The sequence below is a fragment of the Ceratotherium simum genome, chromosome 10, assembly GCF_057802395.1.
Source record: "Ceratotherium simum simum isolate JZ-2026a chromosome 10, ASM5780239v1, whole genome shotgun sequence".
NCBI classification, from domain to species: Eukaryota; Metazoa; Chordata; class Mammalia; order Perissodactyla; family Rhinocerotidae; genus Ceratotherium; species Ceratotherium simum.
In genome coordinates this window covers 90,628-111,534 of record NC_141909.1, presented here as the reverse complement: position 1 = coordinate 111,534, position 20,907 = coordinate 90,628, and the positions used below count along the sequence as shown (strand labels likewise).

At 40.1% G+C, this 20,907-nt stretch overlaps 1 protein-coding gene across 5 annotated transcripts in view; it reads left to right on the top strand.

Moving 5' to 3' along the window:
* Positions 1 to 4,466, top strand: part of CDC16 (cell division cycle 16) — a 29,986-nt gene extending 25,520 nt beyond the window's left edge. For 4 of the 5 annotated variants that reach the window (XM_087435784.1, XM_004423193.3, XM_087435785.1 and 1 more), the window contains 2 exons: positions 913 to 1,003; positions 3,984 to 4,466. In XM_087435784.1, the coding sequence (XP_087291910.1) occupies positions 913 to 1,003; positions 3,984 to 4,243 (351 nt within the window). In that variant the 3' untranslated portion in view covers positions 4,244 to 4,466. The remainder of the gene's footprint in view (positions 1 to 912; positions 1,004 to 3,983) is intronic. The other variant, XM_087435786.1, reaches the window with a different exon arrangement.
* Positions 4,467 to 20,907: the final 16,441 nt, after the last annotated feature.

Sequence of the window (20,907 nt, the reverse complement as noted above, 5' to 3'; positions counted from 1 at the left end):
TTGTACCAGGTGGTCAGTATCCCTGTTTCCCAAAATAGTGCCCTGATGCCGACACACTCGCCCCACTCTTGACTCAGGTTCCTCCCAGCCAAAAACATTGGCTCTGCAAATGTTATCTTGCCAAAAGGTGTCAACAGAAGGATTTTAGGCAATGACCACAATTCATGTATCTTCTTGGAGTGTTCCTCATGTAGCCTGTGGTCTAGTGTGTGCCATCAACATGGCCACCAAGTCCGCGCTGCTCACGCAGGACACCCTCATCACAGCTGCGGCCGCCTGATGGCAGTAGTGAAAAACCACCAGTTGTCAGACAGCCTAAGTTCAGAAATGTTTGAATTTTAAAAATTGTGGGTCTTAGAATTGATGAAATAATGGTATTTGGGGAAGGAAAGAAAATACAATATTGGAAAGATAAATTTGCGAGTGATAGATTCGTAACTGGTTTTCAAGATTTGGTTAGAGCTTTTTAGGTGAGATGAAGTCCTGAAGGTGCCACTGTGATACCCAGAATGCTGAGCTCGTCAGGTGTGGGCTAAGCAGGTGTCTGGTTTGCATGATCTTTTAAGTATGTGATCTGAGTACTGTATAATTTACCTCTCTTTGTGATTGAATTAATACAGAAGGCTTAGAGGCCTCTAGGTGGAGATGCAGTTTTTTTAAGTCTTTTCAGAGGAGGGGGATTCCAAACAAAAACTAGAGAAGTGTGAGGGGCCTCCAGCTACCCGTTGCCCCACTTCAATGGCCGTCAGATCATGGCCGCTCTTGTTTTAGCTGTGTCCCTGCCAGCAGCCTTCCCTACCCCCACCCTGGATGCCTTGGAATATTTTGAATTGAGTCCTGTGGGAATATTTTTAAACAAAAGAAAACAAAATACATTTTCTTGTAATAACGATGCTGAATTTTTTCTGGCAGGCCCTTGGTCTTAGGCGAGATGACACATTTTCTGTTACAATGCTTGGTCATTGCATTGAAATGTACATTGGTGATTCTGAAGCTTATATTGGTAAGAGTATAATTACTGTTATTGACATTGTATTCCATGTTTTAGATTGCTCTATATCTCTGTTTGGGTTTCTCAGATTCTCATGTAAGGTTCTAAGTTTGTCTTTCTAACCATTCTAACTACATTAATATCAAGAAACTCTTATTTATTTTGTTGGAACAATGCTATGGGAATTAATGACTCGTTAAGTATCCATTTAGTTTAAAATGGCTAGAGTACTTGCTGGATGCAAATATTATTACAGAACGTGTGTCAAGAGCATTGTGATAGACAAGAGTCAGTCTGGTTACATAATGGAAAAAAATCTTGGAGACATTTTTCTAATAAACAAGTGAAAGGGCTCTGGTCTTAATGTTTTATAATGCAGGGTATAGCATATGAATCTTTACATTTCAGTGGAATAGTAAGTTGGCTTACATTCACACTATAGTGCTATGTAATTCTTTAAATTTTTTTAATGATAAGCAAGTCATAAGTTTGGATGGAATTGCTATACTTGGGCACTCATTTAGTTATAAACATTGTAAAGAGGGTGCAATGAGGTTAAATTTGAGATCTGAACTTGAGGCAAAGATTTCTTTAACAGAATGTAAAACCGTGAGAGGGAAAAAATGTTAAATTAGGCTTCAATAAAATTAAGAACTTCTGTTCATCAAAAACACTATTAAGAGAGTGAAAAGGCATGTCATAGACTGGGAAAAGTTACACAGTACAGACTCATCGAAGAACTTGTATCTGGAATACAAAGAAATCCTACAAATCAATGAGAAAAAGTTCAATCAAAAATGAGCAAAATACTTGAACAGGAGCTTCACCAAAGAGGATATCCAGAAAGTTACAAAGCAAATGAAAGTGCTTGATATCATTACTTACAGGGAAATGGAATTAACACCATAATGAGATACCACTGAACACCTGCCAGATGACTAAAGATGAAAAATACGGGTAGTAGCTAATGTTGGCCTTGATACAGTGCAACTGGAACTCTTGTATATTATTGATTATTGGTAGGGTTATAAACAGGTAAAACCTCTTTGGAAAACTGTTTAACACATCTACAAAAGTTAAACAGGCCTATTGTATCAGTTATCTGTTGCTGCCTAACAAACTACTCCAGCCAACAAAGATGTAGTTTCTTGCCATTCTGTGGGTCACTTGGTGGCTCATTTGCTGATCTCATGCACTTATGTGGCCGAGGTCAGCAGGCACTCAGCATGGCTGGTGGTCTCAGATGGCCTCATACACAGGCGAGGGCCTCAGCTGACACAGCTGGGCCTCTCCAGGGGTCTTCAGTGCATGGTGGTCGCAGGGTTCTAAAGGATAAGAACTAAAGCTTTAAGACCTCTTGAAAGCTGGAAGTTGCACAAAATCACTTCCATCACATCCTGTTCATCAAAAAGAGTCGTGTGATTAAGTGCAGAGTCAGTGGGGGGGGCTATGTAAAGGGCGTGGGTGCTGGGAGGTGTATTCACTGGGAGTGTTAGGGTGGCGATCTACTCCCAGGTATGTGCCAGCAGAAACAAGTGCCTGGGTAAGCCAGAATTCACACACAGGGTTGTTCACAGCAGCTCTGTTCATAGTAGCACCTGACTGGAAATCACCGAATGTCCCCTCTTAAGAGAATGGAGAATAGCTGTGGTAGACTCATACAGTAGAATCCTGCACAGTTAAAGGGACTGACTACTGAATTGTGTTGTAACATAGATCAGTCTCACTAATTTTGACAAAAAGGGAATAGATACTGGTTAATTCCATTTATACAAAGATTAGTAATAAGCAAAGCTAATTGATGGTGATAGAAAAATCAGATCAGTGATTACTTTTAGCTTGGGAAAGGGAAGTAGTCTCTAGAAGGGGCATGAGGTGGTTGTCTAAGAGCTGGAAATGTTCTGCTTTTGATCTGGTAGTGGTGATGTGGGTTATACATAGGTGAGAATTCATCAAGCTGTGCATACTTTATGGCTTGTGGGTTATGGCTCAATTTTTAAAAGTTAAAAAACAAAAAAAGAAACTTGAGCTCTGACATCCTAAAGACCCTGGGTTGAAATCTCAGCCCTACCACGCAGTAGCCTGTGGCTTTGGGGCAGGTCTGCACCTTAGCTTCTTCATTTGTTCCAGGCAGAGTTGTGACGCATAATTCCTGTAAAGCTAAGTAAGGTCTGGATACAATACTGAGTAAGACAGACTTTCCTGTTGTCACAAAGGTAATGATCTTACAGAGGAGATTTCCAAGTGTATTGTTCATGATGAACCATTTTTTTTTTTTGAAGTATAATTGAGGTATAATTGATATACAACATTATGTTAGTTATGTACAACATAATGATTCAATATTTATGTTTATTGCAAAATGATCACCACAATAGATCTAGTTAACGTCTGTCACTATACGTAGTTAGAAAGTTTTTTTTCTTGTGATGAGAACTTTTAAAATCTACTGTCTTAGCAACTTCAAATGTGCAATACATTATTATTAACTTTAGTCACCATGCTGTACTATTTTTATTTTTAGAAGGCTTGCATGTCATTATCAGTCAAAGCACCTGTTAGTGAAAACTATTAATTTGAATTGGGTAAAATTATCATTTTACTTGTGTCAGAATTGATTGAACCTCATACATCTGTTGAAAATCTCATCCATTATTCTTAAGGTTTTGGTATGTGGAGAACGTGTGGTTTCTGTGTACGTGAGACTCGTGACTCTCCAGATGCCAGGAAGGGGCTGTGGGCAGGTGTGGCTGCTGAGCCACACTGGGGCCGAGGCCACACGTGCTCCTGAAGGGCTTCCCAGCAATCTCCCTTGATACGAGAAAGAAAAAGAGGAGGAGGGAAGTGATTGGAACACTTTTCCCCTGAGCTATACTTGGTTTCTTAAAGTACCGTTTGCCATAGACGATAGAGGCGGTGTCATGTAACGATGGAAATGGTGGCTTAAGCATGGAATTTCTTATTTTATTCTTCTTGTGGTGTTTCTTTTTAGGAGCAGACATTAAAGACAAATTAAAATGTTATGACTTTGATGTGCATACAATGAAGACACTAAAAAACATTATTTCACCTCCCTGGGATTTCAGGGAATTTGAAGTAGAGAAACAGACTGCGGAAGAAACGGGGCTTGCACCCCTGGAAACCTCAAGGAAAACTCCAGATTCCAGACCCTCCTTGGAAGAAACCTTTGAAATTGAGATGAATGAAAGTGACATGATGTTAGAGACATCCATGTCAGACCACAGTACGTGATTCCCAACGGGCCCCAGTTCCGTTGTGTGCAGAGTAGGTCAGTGTTTCCTCACAGCCTTGTCATGTCTTAAAAATTTCCCATTTCTTACCATGAATCCAGACAATACCTCAATGTTTTGGAATGGAGACCTGCCTTAAGAGACTGGATTGCACGCCCTTGTAATAGATGTTTTCTGATTCAACAAAATAGTTATATGTAGTGGAATAAAGAAGATAAACCATCTATTATGTCTTTTTTCTTTTTCAGTAAACTTTTATTTTGGACTGAAATGAGATTTACAGAAAAGCTGCAGAGATGGTACAGAGCTTCCATATCCCCTCTGCCAGTTTCCCCGTGGTTAACATCTCACATTATGGTGGAACCTTTGTCAAAACTGAGAAACCCACACTGGCATGTAACTAGTAACTGCAGACTTCCTGTGGGTTTCAGTAGTTTTTCCATTAATGTCCTTTTTCTGCCCCAGCCTCCCGTCCAGGGCACACACCACATGTAGCCGTTATGCCTCCTTAGGCTCCTCTTGGCTGACAGTGTCTCAGACTCCTGTCTTTCATGACCTGGACGGGGTGAGGAGGAGTGGTCAGGTGTTCTGTAAAATGTCTCTCTATTTGAGTTCATTTGATGTATTTCTCATGATTGGACTAGGATTATGGGTTTTGGAAAAAAATACCACAGATGTGAAGTAACTTTCTTGTCATGTCATGTCCTGGGGTTCATCATGGAGCATTGTGTCCTGGGGTTCATAGTATCAACATGATGTGTCACGGGTGGTGTTAACCTTGACCACTTGGTTACAATGGTGTCTGATGGTGTTTCCCTGTAAAGTTGCTGTTGTTCCCTTTCTATACTGTGTTCTGTAGAAGCAAGTCACTAAGTCAGCCTGTTCTCAGTGGTACCTCGGGGTTTAAGCTTCATCCCTGGGGGGGAACATCTGCACATGTTATTTGGAATTCTTCTGTGATGAAAATTTGTCTCTTTCCTATTTATTTATTCAATCATTGATCCATATGGACTCGTGTATATGTATTTCATATTTTAGGTTAGAATCCTATACAATATTACTTATTTTGTGGCTTTGATTGTTTGAGCTTGGCTCCTGTGTTCCTATGACGTGCCCCCATCCATTTGTTTTTTGTTATTGTTTTTTTCTTTATTGTGGTAAAACATGTAACAGCAACTATGGACTTTAATTGAAGATAATGATCACTATTGGTAACAAATGTACCACACCAGTGCAAGATGGGATATGGGGATGGGGCATGTGTGGGAACTCAGTGCTTTCTCTTCCATCCTTCTGTAAACCTAGACTGCTCTAAGAAATTGGGGGGGGCTGTGTATGTATGTGTATACAGATATAGATAGATAGCCATTTTAACCATTTTCAAGTGTACAATTCAGTGGCATTTATTTCCAATTTTTTTTCATTACCCAAACAGAGACTTTGTACCCATTAAGCAGTAACTCCCCACTCATCCACCCCCCAGCATTTGGTAACCTCTAATCTACTTTCTGTTTCTGAATTTGCCTATTCTAGATAATTCTGTATAAGTGCAGTCATACAATATTTGTCCTTTTTGTGTCTGGTTTATTTTACTTAGCTTCATATTTTCAAACTTTATCCACATTGTAGCTTTTATCAGAACTTCATTCCTTTTTATGGCTAAATAACGCTGTGTGTATATACCACACCGCCAATGGACTCTTGGGTTGTTTTGCATTTTGTCAAGAGTAATGTTGCTATAAACGTGTGTATAAATATGAGTCCCTGTTTTCAGTTCTTTTGGGTATATACCTAGGAGTGGAATTGCTGGGTCATATGATAATTCTGTGTTTAACTTTTTGAGGAACCAGCAAAATTTTTCCACGGTGGCTGCACTATTTTACTTTCCCACCACCCACCAACGCATGAGGGTTCCAATTGCTCCGAATCCTTACCAATGATTTTTACTCTTTCTTTTTTACTGTAGCCATCCTAATAGGTGGGAAGTGGTATCTCATTTTGGTTTGATTTGCGTTTCCCTAATGACTAGTGATGTTGAGCATCTCATCGTGTGCTTATTGGCCATTTGGAGAAATGCCTGCTGAGATCCTTTGCCCATTTTTAAATTGGGTGGTTTATCTTTTTGTTGTTGAGTTGTAGGAGTTCTTGATAGATTTTGGATATTAAACCCTTATCAGATGTATGATTTGCACATATTTTCTCCCATTCTTTGGGTTGTTTTTTCACTCTCTTGATAATGTCCTCTGATACACAAAAGTTTTGAATTTAATGAAGTTCAAGTTATCTATTTTTTCTTTTGTTGACTGTGCTTTTGGTGTCATATTTAAGGAACTATTGCCAAATCCAAGGTTATGCAGATTTTCACTTACGTTTTCTTCTAAGATTTTTATGGTTTTAGCTCTTAGATTTAGGTCTTTGATTCATTTTGAGTTAATTTTTATAAATGTTGTAAGTTAAGGGTTCAACTTCATTCTTTTGCATGAGGATATTCAGTTTTCCCAGCACCGTTTCTTGAAGACACTGTCTTTTCCCTATTGAAGCTTCTTGGCACCTGTGTTGAAAGTCAGTTGACAGTAAAGATGAGGGTTTATTTCTGGGCTCTGAATTCTATTCCATTGGTCCATATGTGTATCCTTATGCCAGTACCCACACTATTTTGATTACTATAGTTTGTAGTAAGTTTTGAAATTGGGAAGTAGTCTTCCAACTGTGTTCTTTTTCAAGATTGTTTTGGCTATTGTGGGTCCCTTGAATCTCCATATGAATTTTAGAAGTTTTTTCCATTTCTGCAAAACAAATGCCATTGGGATTTTGATAGGGATTTCATTGAATTTGTATATCTTCTTAATATTATGTTGTCTAATCTATGAGGATGTCTTTCTATTTATGTCTTGTTTAATTTGTTTCAGCAATGTTTTATAGTTTTTGTTGTACAAGTCTTTCACCTCCTTGGTTAAATGTATTCCTAAGTATTTTATTTGTTTGAATGCTATTGTAAATGGAATTGTTTTCTTAGTTTCCCTTTCAGGTTGTTCATTTCTAGTGTATAGAAATACAACTGACTTTTTTGTGTGTTGACTTTGTATCCTGAATGTGTTTATTAGCTTCAACAGTTTGTATATGTGTGTGTGTGGATTCTTTCGAGTTTTCTGTGTAATAGGATCACATCATCTGCAGATAGAGGTAGTTGTACTTCTTCCTTTCCAATTTGGATGCCTTTTATTTCTTTTCCTTGAGTAACTGCTCTGGCTAGAATTCCAGTACTATGGTGAATAGAAGCAGCAAAAGTAGGCACCGTTGTCTTGTTCCTGATCTTAGAGGGAAAGCTTTCAGTCTTTTACCATTGAGGATGATGTTAGCTGTGAGTTTTTCATAGATGCCCTGTATGGTGTTGGAGAAATTCCCTTCTATTCCTGGTTTATTGAGTGTTGTTTTTTTAATCAACAGGAAGGGGTGCAGATTTTATCAGATGCTTTTTTTGGATCCATTGAAATGGTCAGGTGTAATGAGTTCTAGGATTTCAGGGCTGTTCGAGGAAAAGACATAAGCACAAGGTGGCAGTAGCACAGTTTATTTGGGGTAGCTTTACCTGAGCAGCACTTTGACAAGTTGTATGAGGGGGTAGCCCCTTGCATAGACAGCAGTGTGGGGCCACCACCCAGAAGGGGAAGAGGACACAGGAAGTCCTGGGGGGAGGGGAGTTACAGAGGCACTCACGTGTCTCAGTGATGTAGTAGCAGCACAGGAGGGAGTCTCTGGGGTGGGGGGTCTGACATGCAGCACAGCAGGGAGTCTGGGGTGGGGGGTCCAAAGTGCAGCACAGCAGGGAGTCTCTGGGGTGAGGGGTCCAAAGTGCAGCACAGCAGGGAGTCTGGGGTGGGGGTCTGATGTGTAGCAGCAGCCTGGGATCTTTTATCACCCCTGGGTTTGTCATATTTACAAATAAGACCAGCTGATACTGGGTGTAGTTTTGCCTGTATGCAGAATGGGCAGGCTCTGGATGGCTAAAGACATGTTTGTTTGGGCTTCATTTAAAACAATTGCATGTGGGGGCCGGCCCCGTGGCATAGTGGTTAAGTGTATGCGCTCCGATGCTGGCGGCCCGGGTGGGGATCCCGGGCATGCACTGAGGCACCGCTTGTCAGGCCATGCTGTGGCAGCGTCCCATATAAAGTGGAGGAAGATGGGCACAGGTGTTACCCCAGGGCCAGTCTTCCTCAGCAAAAAGAGGAGGATTGGCATGGATGTTAGCTCAGGGCTGATCTTCCTCGCACACACACACACACTAAATAAATAAGTATTTTAAAAAAAGAAAACAATTGCATGTGTAAATTTTGATTTCATGCTGGTGGGCTTTCGCTAACCATCCCAGCCTGCTGTGAAGAAGTGAACAACGTGGGGTCAGTATACAGGCTCCATCTTTGGCTCATTTATATCACATCTTGCAGGGTTTTTCCTTCATTCTGTTAACGTGGTGTGTCACGTTGATTGATTTTTGTATGTTGAACTACCCTTGCAATCCTGGGATAAATCCCACTTGGCTGTGGTGTACGATCCTTTTACTATAGTGCTGAGTTCAGTTTGCTAATATTTTGTTGTGGAGTTTACACCTATATTCATAAAAGATATTGGTTTGTAGTTTTCTTGTAGAGTCTTTGTCTGGCTTTGTATCTGGTAATTCTGGCCTCATAGAATGAGTTAAGGAGTGTTCCCTCCTCCTCATTTTTTTGGAAATGTTTGAGAAGAATTGGTGTTAATTCTTTCAATGTTTGGTAGAATTAACCGGTGAAGACATCTGGTCCTGGGCCTTTTTATGTTGGGAGGTTTTTGATTACTGATTCAATCTCCTTACTTGTTACAGCTATTTCTTCTTGAGACAGTTTTGGTAGTTTGTATGTTTCTAGGAATTTGTCCATTTCATCCAGGTTATTCAATTTGTTGGTGTACAGTTGTTCCTAGTTTCCTGTTGTAATCCTTTCTATTTCTGTGAAGTAAGTAATAATTTTCCCTCTTCCATTTTATGATTTTAGTAATTTGAGTCTTCTCTCTTTTTTTCTTAATCTGGCTAAAGGTTTGCCAATTTTGTAGATCTTTTCAAAGAACCAACTTTTGATTTTGTTGTCTTTCTCTGTTGTTTTTCTAGTCTCTATTTCATTTTCACTCAAATCTTTATTTCTTTCCTTCTGCTAGCTTTGGGTTCAGTTTGCTCTTCTTTTTCTAGTTCTTTAAGGTGTACAATTAGGTTATTGAATTAAGATTTTTTTTTCTTTTAAACGTAGGCATTTACAACTGTAAGTTTCCCTCTGAGTACTGTTTTTGCTGCATCCCATAAGTTATGATATCTTATGTTTTTGTTTTCATTTGTCTAATGTATTTTCTAATTTTCCTTGTGATTTCTTTTTTGACCCATTGGTTGTTTAAGAGTATGTTATTGAATTTCCACATATTTGTGATTTTTCTAGTTTCTCTTCTATTATTCATTTCCAATTTCATTCCATTGTGGTTGGAAAGGATACTTTGTGCGATTTCAGTCTCTCTGAGTGTATTAAGGCTTCTTGTGGCCTAATTTATGGTCTATCCTGAAGAACGTGTTCTGTTCACTTGAGAAGATTGTGTATTCTGCTTTTGTTGGGTGGAGTGTTCTGTATGTCTGTTAGGTCTACTTGGTTTATAGTGTTGTTCAAGTTTTCTGTTTCCTTATTGATCTTCTGCCTACTTATTCTGTCTATTGAAAGTGGAGTGTTGAAGTCTCCAGCTGTTATTGTAGAACTGTCTATTTTCCCCTTCAATTCTGTCAGTTTTTGCTTCATGTATTTTGGGCCTTTCTTTTTTTTTTTTTTGTGAGGAAGATCAGCCCTGAGCTAACATCCATGCTAATCCTCCTCTTTTTGCTGAGGAAGACCAGCTCTGAGCTAACATCTATTACCAATCCTCCTCCTTCCCCCCCGCCCCCCAAAGCCCCAGTAGATAGTTGTATGTCATAGTTGCACATCCTTCTGGTTGCTGTATGTGGGATGCGGCCTCAGCATGGCCAGAGAAGCGGTGCGTCGGTGCGTGCCTGGGATCTGAACCCAGGCTGCCAGTAGTGGAGCAGGCGCAGCTAACTGCTAAGCCATGGGGCTGGCCCTGGGGCTTTCTTATTAGATGCATATATGTTTATACTTGTTATAACTTCTTGATGGATTGACCTTATTATCAGTATATAATGTCTTTTTTTGTCTCTTATAACAGTTTTGACTTAAAGTCCATTTTATCTGATATTAGTATAGCCAGCCCAGCTCTCAGTTACTATTTACATGGAATATTTTTTCCCATCCTTTTACTTCCCACCTCTTTGTGTCTTTATATCTAAAGCAAGTCTCTTGTAGACAGCATACAAATGAATCATACGTTTTTTATCATTCTGCTTTTTAATTGAAGAATTTAATCCATTTATATTTGAAGTAATTACTGCTAAGGAAAGATTTACTTCTGCCATTTAGCTGTTTGTTTTCTTTATGTCTTGCATGTTTTTTGTTCCTCAGTTCCTCTTTTACTGCCTTAGTCTGTATTTAGTTGATTTTTGTGTGTGGTGTGCCATTTTGATACTCTCCTTTTCCGTATATTTTTTAGTTTTTTTTTTTTTTGCTAACTTGGAGATTACAATTTACATCTTAAACTCATAACAGCCTAGTTTCAGTAATTCCAGTTTAGTTTCAGTAGCGTACAGACACTGCTGCTCTACACCTGCACCCCCTCCCTTTGATATTGTTATTGTCACAGGTTAATCTTTATTTGTTATTTTCCCATTAACATTGATTTATAATTATTGTTTTATTCATTTGCCATTTAAATCATATAGGAAGAAAAGAGGAGTTACAACCCAAAAGTACACTAATACTGGCTGTTACATTTACCTATGTAGTTATCTTTACCACTGTTCTTTATTTCTTCATGTGATTTTGAGGTAGTATTTATTCTTTTATTTTAGCCTGAAAAGCTCCCTTTGGCATTTCCGTAGGGCGCATCTACCAGTAACAAACTCTCTTAACTTCTTTTTCTTGGGAATGTCTTAATTTCTCCTTCATTCTCGAAGGCTGGTTTCGCCAGATACAGAATTCTTAATTGTCAGTATTTTTTTTCAGAGTTTTAAATGTGTCACCACACTGCCATCTGACATCCATGGTTTCTGATGAGAAATCAACTCTTAATCAGGATCGCTTGTATCTGATAAGCTGCTTGCTGCTTGCGAGGTTCTGTTTTTGTCTTTTGACAGGTTAGCTGTAATGTGTCTCAGTGTGGACCTCTTTGAGTTTTTCCTGCTTGGAGTTTGTTGAGATTCTTGGATGTGTAGATTCATGTCTTTCATCAAATTTGGGGTATTTTCAGCCATTATTTCTTCAAATATTTTTTTCTGCCCCTTTCTCGCTCTTCTCCTGGGATTCCTATAGTGTGTGTTTTGGTATGTTTGATGGTGTCCCACAGGTCTTTTGGGTTCTCTTCATTTTTCTTCATTCTTTCTGCTCCTCAGACTGGATAGTTTTAATTGCCTTATCTGCAGGTTCGCTGATTCTTTCTTCTGCTTGCTCACATCTGTTGTTGAGCCCCTCTTGTGAATTTTTTTATTTCAGCTATTGTACTTTTCAGTTCCAGAATTTCTGTTTGGTTCCTTTTTGTAATTTCTCTCTCTTTACTGACATTTCCTATTTGTTCATGCATTTTTCTCCTTGTTCCTTTAGTTCTTTGTCCATGGTTCCTTTAGCCCTGTGAGCATATTTAATACAGTTGATTAACATCTTTTTTTTTTATTTTTATTTTTTTATTTTTTTCCCCCAAAGCCTCAGTAGATAGTTGTATGTCATAGTTGCACAGCCTTCCAGTTGCTGTATGTGGGACGTGGCCTCAGCATGGCTGGAGAAGCGGTGCGTCGGTGTGCGCCCAGGATCCGAACCTGGGCCACCAGCAGCAGAGCGCGCGCACTTAACTGCTAAGCCACAGGGCCGGCCCTCATTAACATCTTTGACTAGTAATTCCAATGTCTGGGCTTCCTCTGAGTTAGTTTCTGTCAAAGTCATTTTTTCTTGTGCAAAAGCCACATTTTCCGGTTTATTTGTGAGCTTTGTAGTTTTTTGAGAACTAGACATTTTGAGTACCATAATGTGATAACTGGAAATAAGATTCTCCCCCTCCTTAGGGATTGGTTTTGTTACTTGTTGGGGCTGCAGTTGTCCATCTTCCAAAGTCTTTATTCTTTGTTGTGTGTGATCACCGAAGTTCCTGTTGTCTCTTCAGTCAAACCTGGCAGAGATTTCCTTAAATGTCTGGATCTTTGTTTTAAAAAGTGTGTGTATCTCTTTAAATCTTCTGATGGACACTGCCTGGGAAAACACTGCAACTTGAGGGGGTCAAATCAAGGCAAGTATCTATGCTGATCTCTCCAAATGACCAGGCAGCCAGAGATACAACTCCAAATTCTTGGGAGACAAGCTCCTTACTGGCCGCCTTGGAACTAGCTGACCCCTCCAGGAACACAAGCCACTCTCCTGTGGTGCGGCGGGATGTAGGGTGGTTCACGTGCGTGAACCCCCACCCCTACCAAACAGCCACCGCTTTTTTGTCGTCAGGCAGTCCCCTGGTCACTGTAAGTGCCTGATCAGCTTCCAGAGTTCCAAAATAGTTCTGATAGTTCCTTTTTTTTTTTTTTGTGAGGGAGATTAGCCCTGAGCTAACATCCGTTGCCAATCCTCTTTTTGCTGAGGAAGGTTGGTCCTGGGCTAACATCCGTGCCCATACTGCTCTACTTTATATGGGACGCCGCCACAGCATGGCTTGACAAGCGGTGCGTCGGTCTGCGCCCAGGATCCAAACCTGTGAAGCCCAGGCCACCAAAGCGGAGCGTGCGAACCCAACACTATACCGCTATACGGTCCGGCCCCTTCTGATAGTTTTTTTAGTCTTAGTGGTTGTTTTGGTGGAGAGACTGACCCCTGGAGCTTCCTCCTCTGTGATATCACTCGTATGTCTTAAAACTATAGCTAGATCTTTTGCTATTACTGTGATAAATGTTGAGAGTCATATAACATTGTCCACAGTACTTATCAAAATTAATTAAAACATTCAAAGGTCATAATGTTACCAAGCAAGGGCTTGCTGCCTGATGCATAGAGATGCCAATACTACAGCACCAGCTTTTGAGAGAAGAAAGCTTTGTTGCATGGCTGACCAGCAACGACACGGGGCAAACTCAAATCTGTCTCCCTGAGCTGAAGCGAGCACAGACTTCTAAGGAGCTGGGAGTGGGAGTGCTCATGTGAAATGCTAACTTGTGGAATCTGACTGGAGAGCAGCAGTGTAACAGTCTGTAAGTCGCATGTGCTACAAATCCAGGGACCCCCTCACTGCTCATCAGGCTCCTTACTTAGGGAACTTGTGGTTCCTAGGCGTCTCAAGGTCACCTGAAGACAAGATTTCCCTCTTCTGAGCAGGCTCCAGCTACATGACTGGCAATTTTTACTTGTTGTCCCTGCAAAACAACTTTGATACATTGTTATTGGTACAATAGGGCCAGTGTGAATTGGCCTGTGATGGTTACAATAATAGTACTTAAGCTAAGAAACTCGACTGACTAGTAAGCACATTTTGTGACACTTTTTAAAAAGCCAAAAGAATTGAACAGATTTTGGTGCTAAATTATCATTTTGTTCTATAAAATAAATGTGATCCACTATTCTCTATAGTGTCTACATCCTTGTCTATAGGAGGTAAGACGAGTGAGTTTTACCTGGTTTCTCACATACTAACTTGATGTCATCCATTTAACTGCTGGTGGATGTTACAGGCTCTCTTGCCCTGTTTTTATTCAATTATTTTAGCGTCATTTGTACTTCTTTTCACTTATGGATAAGATTGAAAACTGAATCCATGTGAAATAAGCAGGTATTATCAGTAATGACATGTCATTTGTTATGTGTCACAGCTAGATAACTATCTTGTATAAAGCACCTGGAGTCAGTGTGGCAGAACTGATTGAAATAATGTCCACGTTTGCTGGAACCGAGAAAGGAGAGTCCTCATACAGGTTTGCACATTGGCAAGTGATGTATTTCATGAAAGACATGTTAAAATTTTTGTCTTCAAAAAGTTTACATTTTTAAAAATTTATACAAAAATTTTACTAATCTCTAATCTTTAAACATTTTTTAAATCTCTTCACTGAAATTGGTAAAAGAAAGACTCTTGCTATTGTTACTATCCAATGTGGGGCCTTCTGCTCGCTGCGAGACATGCCAATGGTCAAGAGGCAAGGTGGTAGGAGAAAAAGGACTTTTTATTACAGCTTGCCAGCAAGAGGGAAGATGGCTGACTCATGTCCAAAAGACCCATCTTAAAGCAGCACGAAATTTTACAGCAGTTATATAGGCCATTGGCTTATTGGGGGAGGGGGTTAGGAATGTTGACCTCCAGGTGTTACAGACTGGGAGTGCCACACCAGCTCTTTCAGTTTTCATTGATGATGGCTATCAGCATAGATTCTCTGTTCAGGGGTCATCACATTCCTAAGGAACTCAAAAGAACAAAGTTATCATCTTGTCGCAGCTGGGAGGTACATGCACAAGCAGGGGTCATAAAATCTACAGAGCAGTTAGATCTCCTGGAGGGTGCAGATCCAGCTGGGTTAGTTTGTCAGAGGTCATTCAAAGTTACAATAGAATTTTTCTTTTCTACAATATGACTTCCCTATGTCAACCTTGTTTTGAGCCAGTATCACTATGATTCCTGGGTGATAACTGTCAGCACAAGACAACTCTTTTCTTAGTGTAATAAAGGGAGAGGATTGTACACTTTGTCTCTTGAAATCCTTTCTTTCAGGCTCTCATCCTGACTTCAGCAGGCACATTATCCTAGTTTTTCATAGAAAAATGTTGTATTCTAAGGCATGTATTCATAGCAATATTAACAAGTAAGATATTGTACAGAAATGAATTTTCCTGAAATGCTCCCTTAAACACCAAAACCTTTTATCTTAGCCTAGAATGTATCCCATATATTTCTTCTATATATATATATGGCAGCAAAATATATATAAATTAATATATGTGTATGTAAAGCAGAAAAAGAACAGCACTCCTTTCTGGAGGCCCCCTGTGTTAACTCCAGGGAGGCTCCACTGGGAGGCCTCGTGCAGACGAGGAGTGGGCATGGCTGCTGGTGCGTCTGGCCCCACACTCCGTGTCGGCTCATCACAACCTGTGTTTAATGCGATCATGCTCCGGGAGACCAGGAGGTGCTGACTGCTGTTTAGACTCAAATACTGTGTTTTTGAGTTTTTGTTCTTTTTTGATGGCTTTTCTATTCTCTGTCAGGCGTCACTTGTGCCTATTTTTATGCCTCCCCTCTCTTAAGCTGGGCTGGAAAATCAAATGACTGAACTTAAAATAATCATTTTAAAAATAAGTAAAAATGAAGGTATTCTGTTAATACTTTTTTCACATTTATTTTGCCCACTAGACCAAAATATTTCTTCACTTAGGTTCTTCATTGGGCATGTGGTATGATGTATCAAGCAAACTCCTGGTAAATGAGCCGTTACCATATTGACAGAGCTTTGGGCTTTAAGACATAAAGGTAAACACTTCAAGACATTTGAGCTGTTTCTGAGATCAGCAACATTTTAATACCAATGGTTAGGCTCAGAGAGTATCAGAAAAGGTAACGTGTAATTGTACTGCCAGTTTTTTTGGTACTACCCAATTCTCCAGTACAGTTTCCTAAAAAGGCATCCTTCTTGCCAGGTTTAAAGTGACTGTGCTGTCACTTCAAAGGAAAATGGGGATGTTATGGTCACCAGCTGCTTTGAGCCACTGTCATTCACCAGTGGACCTGTGCTGCAAGTGGAACGGAGCCTTCCCTATGACAAGCGTTTGCCCAAGCACCACATTTGTGGGTGGAGGGTTCAGTGAAGCAAAAGCAGTCACCTACTATATTCACTTTGATGTTTAGAGGTTATTTGTTACTGCTTCATTTTACCTGTAGTTCTGTGCATACGTAAAACAAAACATTTTAACAGGCTTCATAATGTGTAGGAAGCTAGATTTTTCTTTGTGATATACTTATTTTTTTTCATATAAAATCATAGGCTATTTTACAAGTGTATTTATTCACTATATCTTGAAATTTTTGTTATAAGATTTTATTTAAGGCATAATTTCATGGTGGGGCTGGCCCGGTGACATAGTGGTTAAGTTCGTGTGCTCTGCTTCAGAGGCCCAGGGTTCGCAGGTTCAGATCCTAGGTGCAGACGTGTGCACCGCTCATCAAGCCGTGCTGTGGCGGTGTCCCACATATAAAGTAGAGGAAGAGGGGCACAGATGTTAGCCCAGGGCCAGTCTTCCTCGGCAAAAAGAGGAGGATTGGCAGCAGATGTTAGCTCAGGGCTAATCTCCTCACCAACAACAACAAAAAAAGAATAATTTCATCAACAAACTTGAATTCTAAAATTCTATCATTTTTGTGAAACCATTTCTCAAGTTTATTTGTAAGAACAGAAAGTAGCGAATCAGAGGGGTCTTTGAAAATTGACAGTGGTGGCTGTTACTTGGGGAAAAAAAACCATTTGGGCCTTTTGCGAGCTACATTTACAAGAAATATATATCCAGCAAACATGTGAATGCCTGTAGGTGCCAGATACAGTCCTGGGCTGGGCATACAGAGTGGAATAAAATGTAGCTCCTGCTTGAGTAAGTCATCATTCTGGGCTGTAGGGAGTGTTCTTTGAGCATTGAGTACGGTGCAACAAATGGAAGTGTGATTAAGGTTCTGGGGATCTCAAATGAAGCCACCGTGGCTGGGAAGGTGTTCGGTTGGGCTGAGAGGGCTTCAGGAAGGTGGGAAGGTGGGAGGACGTGCTAGGCAGAGGCCACAGCATAAGCCGTGGCTTCATAGTGGTGGCAGCAAAATATGGACACAAGAAATATCACAAGGCATTGCACAGACCAGGGCCTAATGAGAAGCTGAGGACAAGAGTTCTTCTCTCCGTTAGGTAATTTCGGTGTTTTTTGGCTGAGTAATAAAAGAATGCCCTTGGAGGAAGAGTGCTTCAATAAGAATAGGTGTGAGGTATGAGATTTAAAACCCTTTTTATTACCCCAATGTAGAAACATCACTAAAGAGCTGAAATCAGATATTGAGTTAGATGATTAACTTCTGAATAACATGCAGAAATTAAAGAAGGAAGACCTGCAAATAGATGAGGGCAGTTTTAAAAAAAGATGTTCAGAATACAGATAGTCCCTCATATATGATGGTTCAATTTAGGATTTTTTGACTTAACAACAGTGCAGAAGCAATACGTGTTCAGTAGACGTCATACTTCGAATTTTGAATTTTGGTCTTTTCCTGGGCTAGCGATATGCAGTACAATCCTCTCGTGATGCTGGGCAGCGGCATCGAGCTGCAGCTCCCGGTCAGCCACATGATCACAAGGGTAAACAACCCACACACTGACAACCATTCTGTACCCATACAACCATTCTGTTTTCCACTTGCAGTATTCAATCAATTATGTGAGACATTCAACACTTAATAATATTATTAAATAGGCTTTGTGTAAGTTGATTTTGCCCAACAGTAGGCTCACGTAAGTGTCTGAGCACGTTGAAGGTAGGCTAGACTAAACTGTGATGTTCGGTAGGTTAGGTGTGTTAATGCATCTTCGACTTACAGTATTTTCAACTTACAAAGGGTTTATCGGGACATAAACCCCTTGGAAGTCGAGGAAGATCTGTATGTGCTGTGTATTTAAAGACTGCTGAACATTCAGATTTTTAAAATGAATGGTGTCCACATTTTTTGCTATCAGCCCCTTTTGCCCCTACCTCCCACCCTCACTAGGTAGTAAAAGATTTTGTCTGGCAACCGCGTTTTCCTTTTTATCATAGATAAGATCATCAGAGCTTTTGATCAGCATAACTAGGCTTTCTATACTGAGTTGGTTTGAGGCAAAAAAGGAAACTGGATCCAGTGTGTGCAACTTGATCATAGGCTTGTCTCTAATGCAATTCCTCTAGACCTTATGAAATACTGAAAATGGTGCCTGGCCCCCTTTGTGGCGTTTTAGAGAACTCAGTTTGGGAACTGCTCTTTGAGTCTTTTGGCCCACTTGAAATGTTACACTTCAAGTGTGTCCATGCATAGTGAGTGGTTCAAGGATCAAGTGCTGGTTGAGTTAAGTCTGGATTTGCTTCCAGTATCTACTAGTGACTCCCTTACTCTCTCAATGCCTTGGTCACTCCATTTTCTAATTTTTTTGTTTGTATTTGAAGTTCTTGGGAGAAAGGAGCTATGAATGAAATATACAGCCAACATAAATAAAGAAATATATGAGGAAATATGAAAAAATGTGGCACTTAAAAGTGAAGAACTTTCATATAAATTATTCTAATTGAAAGTTACCGTTTGCATGTTTGTAAAAGGAAAATACACAAATGTGATCATGGCTTAATTGCTGTCCCATTAATTGAGAGCCTCAAAAAGTTGAATAAAAATTATATTGCAAAACCTTAATGCCCTGTTTTGTGGGCGCCGTGGGTCTGAGCTCTTAGTTCCTCTAATCCAGCCTGCACATCATCCAGACAGCAGTCAGTGCTGACGCCTGGGCTCCTGAGGATAGTCCAAGTGAGTCTTCTTTCTGTGCCGGCCAATTTCTGCTCACAACTCTGGCACATTCATTCTACTCCATATATATAGTAAAGCCCTGCACCCATTCGTGCTCTTTGTCAACAGTTTTGTTTTTCTTATGTGTAACTGCTATTCTCTGATGAAACTGTAGAGGAGGAAGACAATTCCTCTACCCCCTAGGTCCTTCTGGGTGGTCTAAGAATTAAATTGACATGAGACAGAATAACAGGAGAAAAATCAAAGTTTAATAACGTGTATACATGGGAGAAACCCAGGAAAGCTGAGTAACTCACCAGAATGGCCAAAGTCAGCACCTTAAATATCATCTTCAGCTAAAGACACAGGAGGATGTTGGGGGTAGTGGTTTTGGGCTCCAAAGGGAAGGAAGGAAGGCAATTCACATGGAGATGGAAATGGAAATGTTTGTTAAACAAGTGTTCGTTGGGCCCACCTGAAAGAAACATTTTACATTACATTACAGTTATCATATGGTATTAGCTCTTTCCTGGAACAGACCCTCTATCTTAAATTATTTTAGGCAGTTAGGGGAAGGTCAGAGTTTCAGAGTCTTTTGTTCTTAAAAATTGTTGATGCAAATAATCTATAATCAATCTATAAATCAAAATTGGGGTGAGTTTATCATGAGCCAAATTTGAGGACCACATAGCCTGGGGCCTTCCTTCCCCAAGGAAGGAAGGGCACCAAAGAAGTGGGGTGTACTGAGCAGTTATATACTGTCCAAGTGCATGTATCACATATGATTGCAATGTCCCTTTTACAATAGTCTTGAGATTGCCCTTGTCAGATTACTCTGTCTGCACAGGGATTGATGGACACAGCAGGCAGCACGTCTGTTGTCTGGAGTTGGGTGGTCACAGGATGAGTGCAGCAATCAAATCCTAGCCTAGGGAGAAATGCTTATCCTTAAGGAAATGCCAATGTGGGGGAAGTTGCATCCTTATCTTAACGGCATTTGTTCTTGTCTTTGGGACATGTTAATTGCTTAAAGCAGATTTACAATATATGTTCAAAGGCCACAGGCCCTTTTGGAAAAACAAGCTCAGGCCAAATTAGTTTTACACCAAATGACTTCCTCATATGCTCCAATATGCCCTATTGCTTGCCATTTATTTATCAAAATAATCAAGCCAAAGAGACACATTTGAAGTGGCCAATTCTGATCCCCCCCCCAAAAGTTCGAATTATCTTGTGATAAGAGATTTTCACACATTGAAGTACAAAGGGTAACCCTTTGGGTTTAAACCTGATTCTAGGCTTGAACTAAACAAGCCTGATTTATGGCCTATGAAACATACATTGTACATACACTTTAACTATTAAAGAACATCCTCTCTTAAGAATGCTTACCTCCCCTCCTACGCCCTATTGGTAATGCGGATTAGTCCCTTTCCCCAACATCAGGATCATGTTGACCTGCTAATTTGCAACTGAATGCCTCTTCGAAATTTTATCCTGGGCATGTTTAATGTATGTTTTTTGTCCTAAAAAGGTGTAAGACTGTACTGAAAACCACTCTTCTCCAGAACGCTTTCTTACTTTCTGGAAAAGGCCCTTCTGGGTTATAATCCTTATTGGTTATTTTGCATCCGCACTTTGAGAACAATAAATATCTGTAACTGTTTTATTAAGCACGTGTATGTAACTCGCAGGACTATTCGGCCAAATAGCCAGCTCTCTGTGGGAAGCAGGTTCAGCCCTGTGTGGGAGATCAAGATTTGGCCACCCTGAAATCTCTCTCTTTACCTTGGTTGTTTTCTCTGAGGACATTTGACCTCCCCCACTAACTGCCTAAAGAATTTGACATAGTAACTCCTTCCTGGAACAGATCTTCTATCTGATGGCTGTAATATACTGTAAAATAGATGTTACAATAGAAAAGGCATCAACAAGCCCATCTTATGTCTCTCTGGCCACATTCTCTGGATGGCCCTGCAAGGAGTTGCCAGACAAACATTTACATTTATAAGGGAAATCTCCATTTGTAAAGGT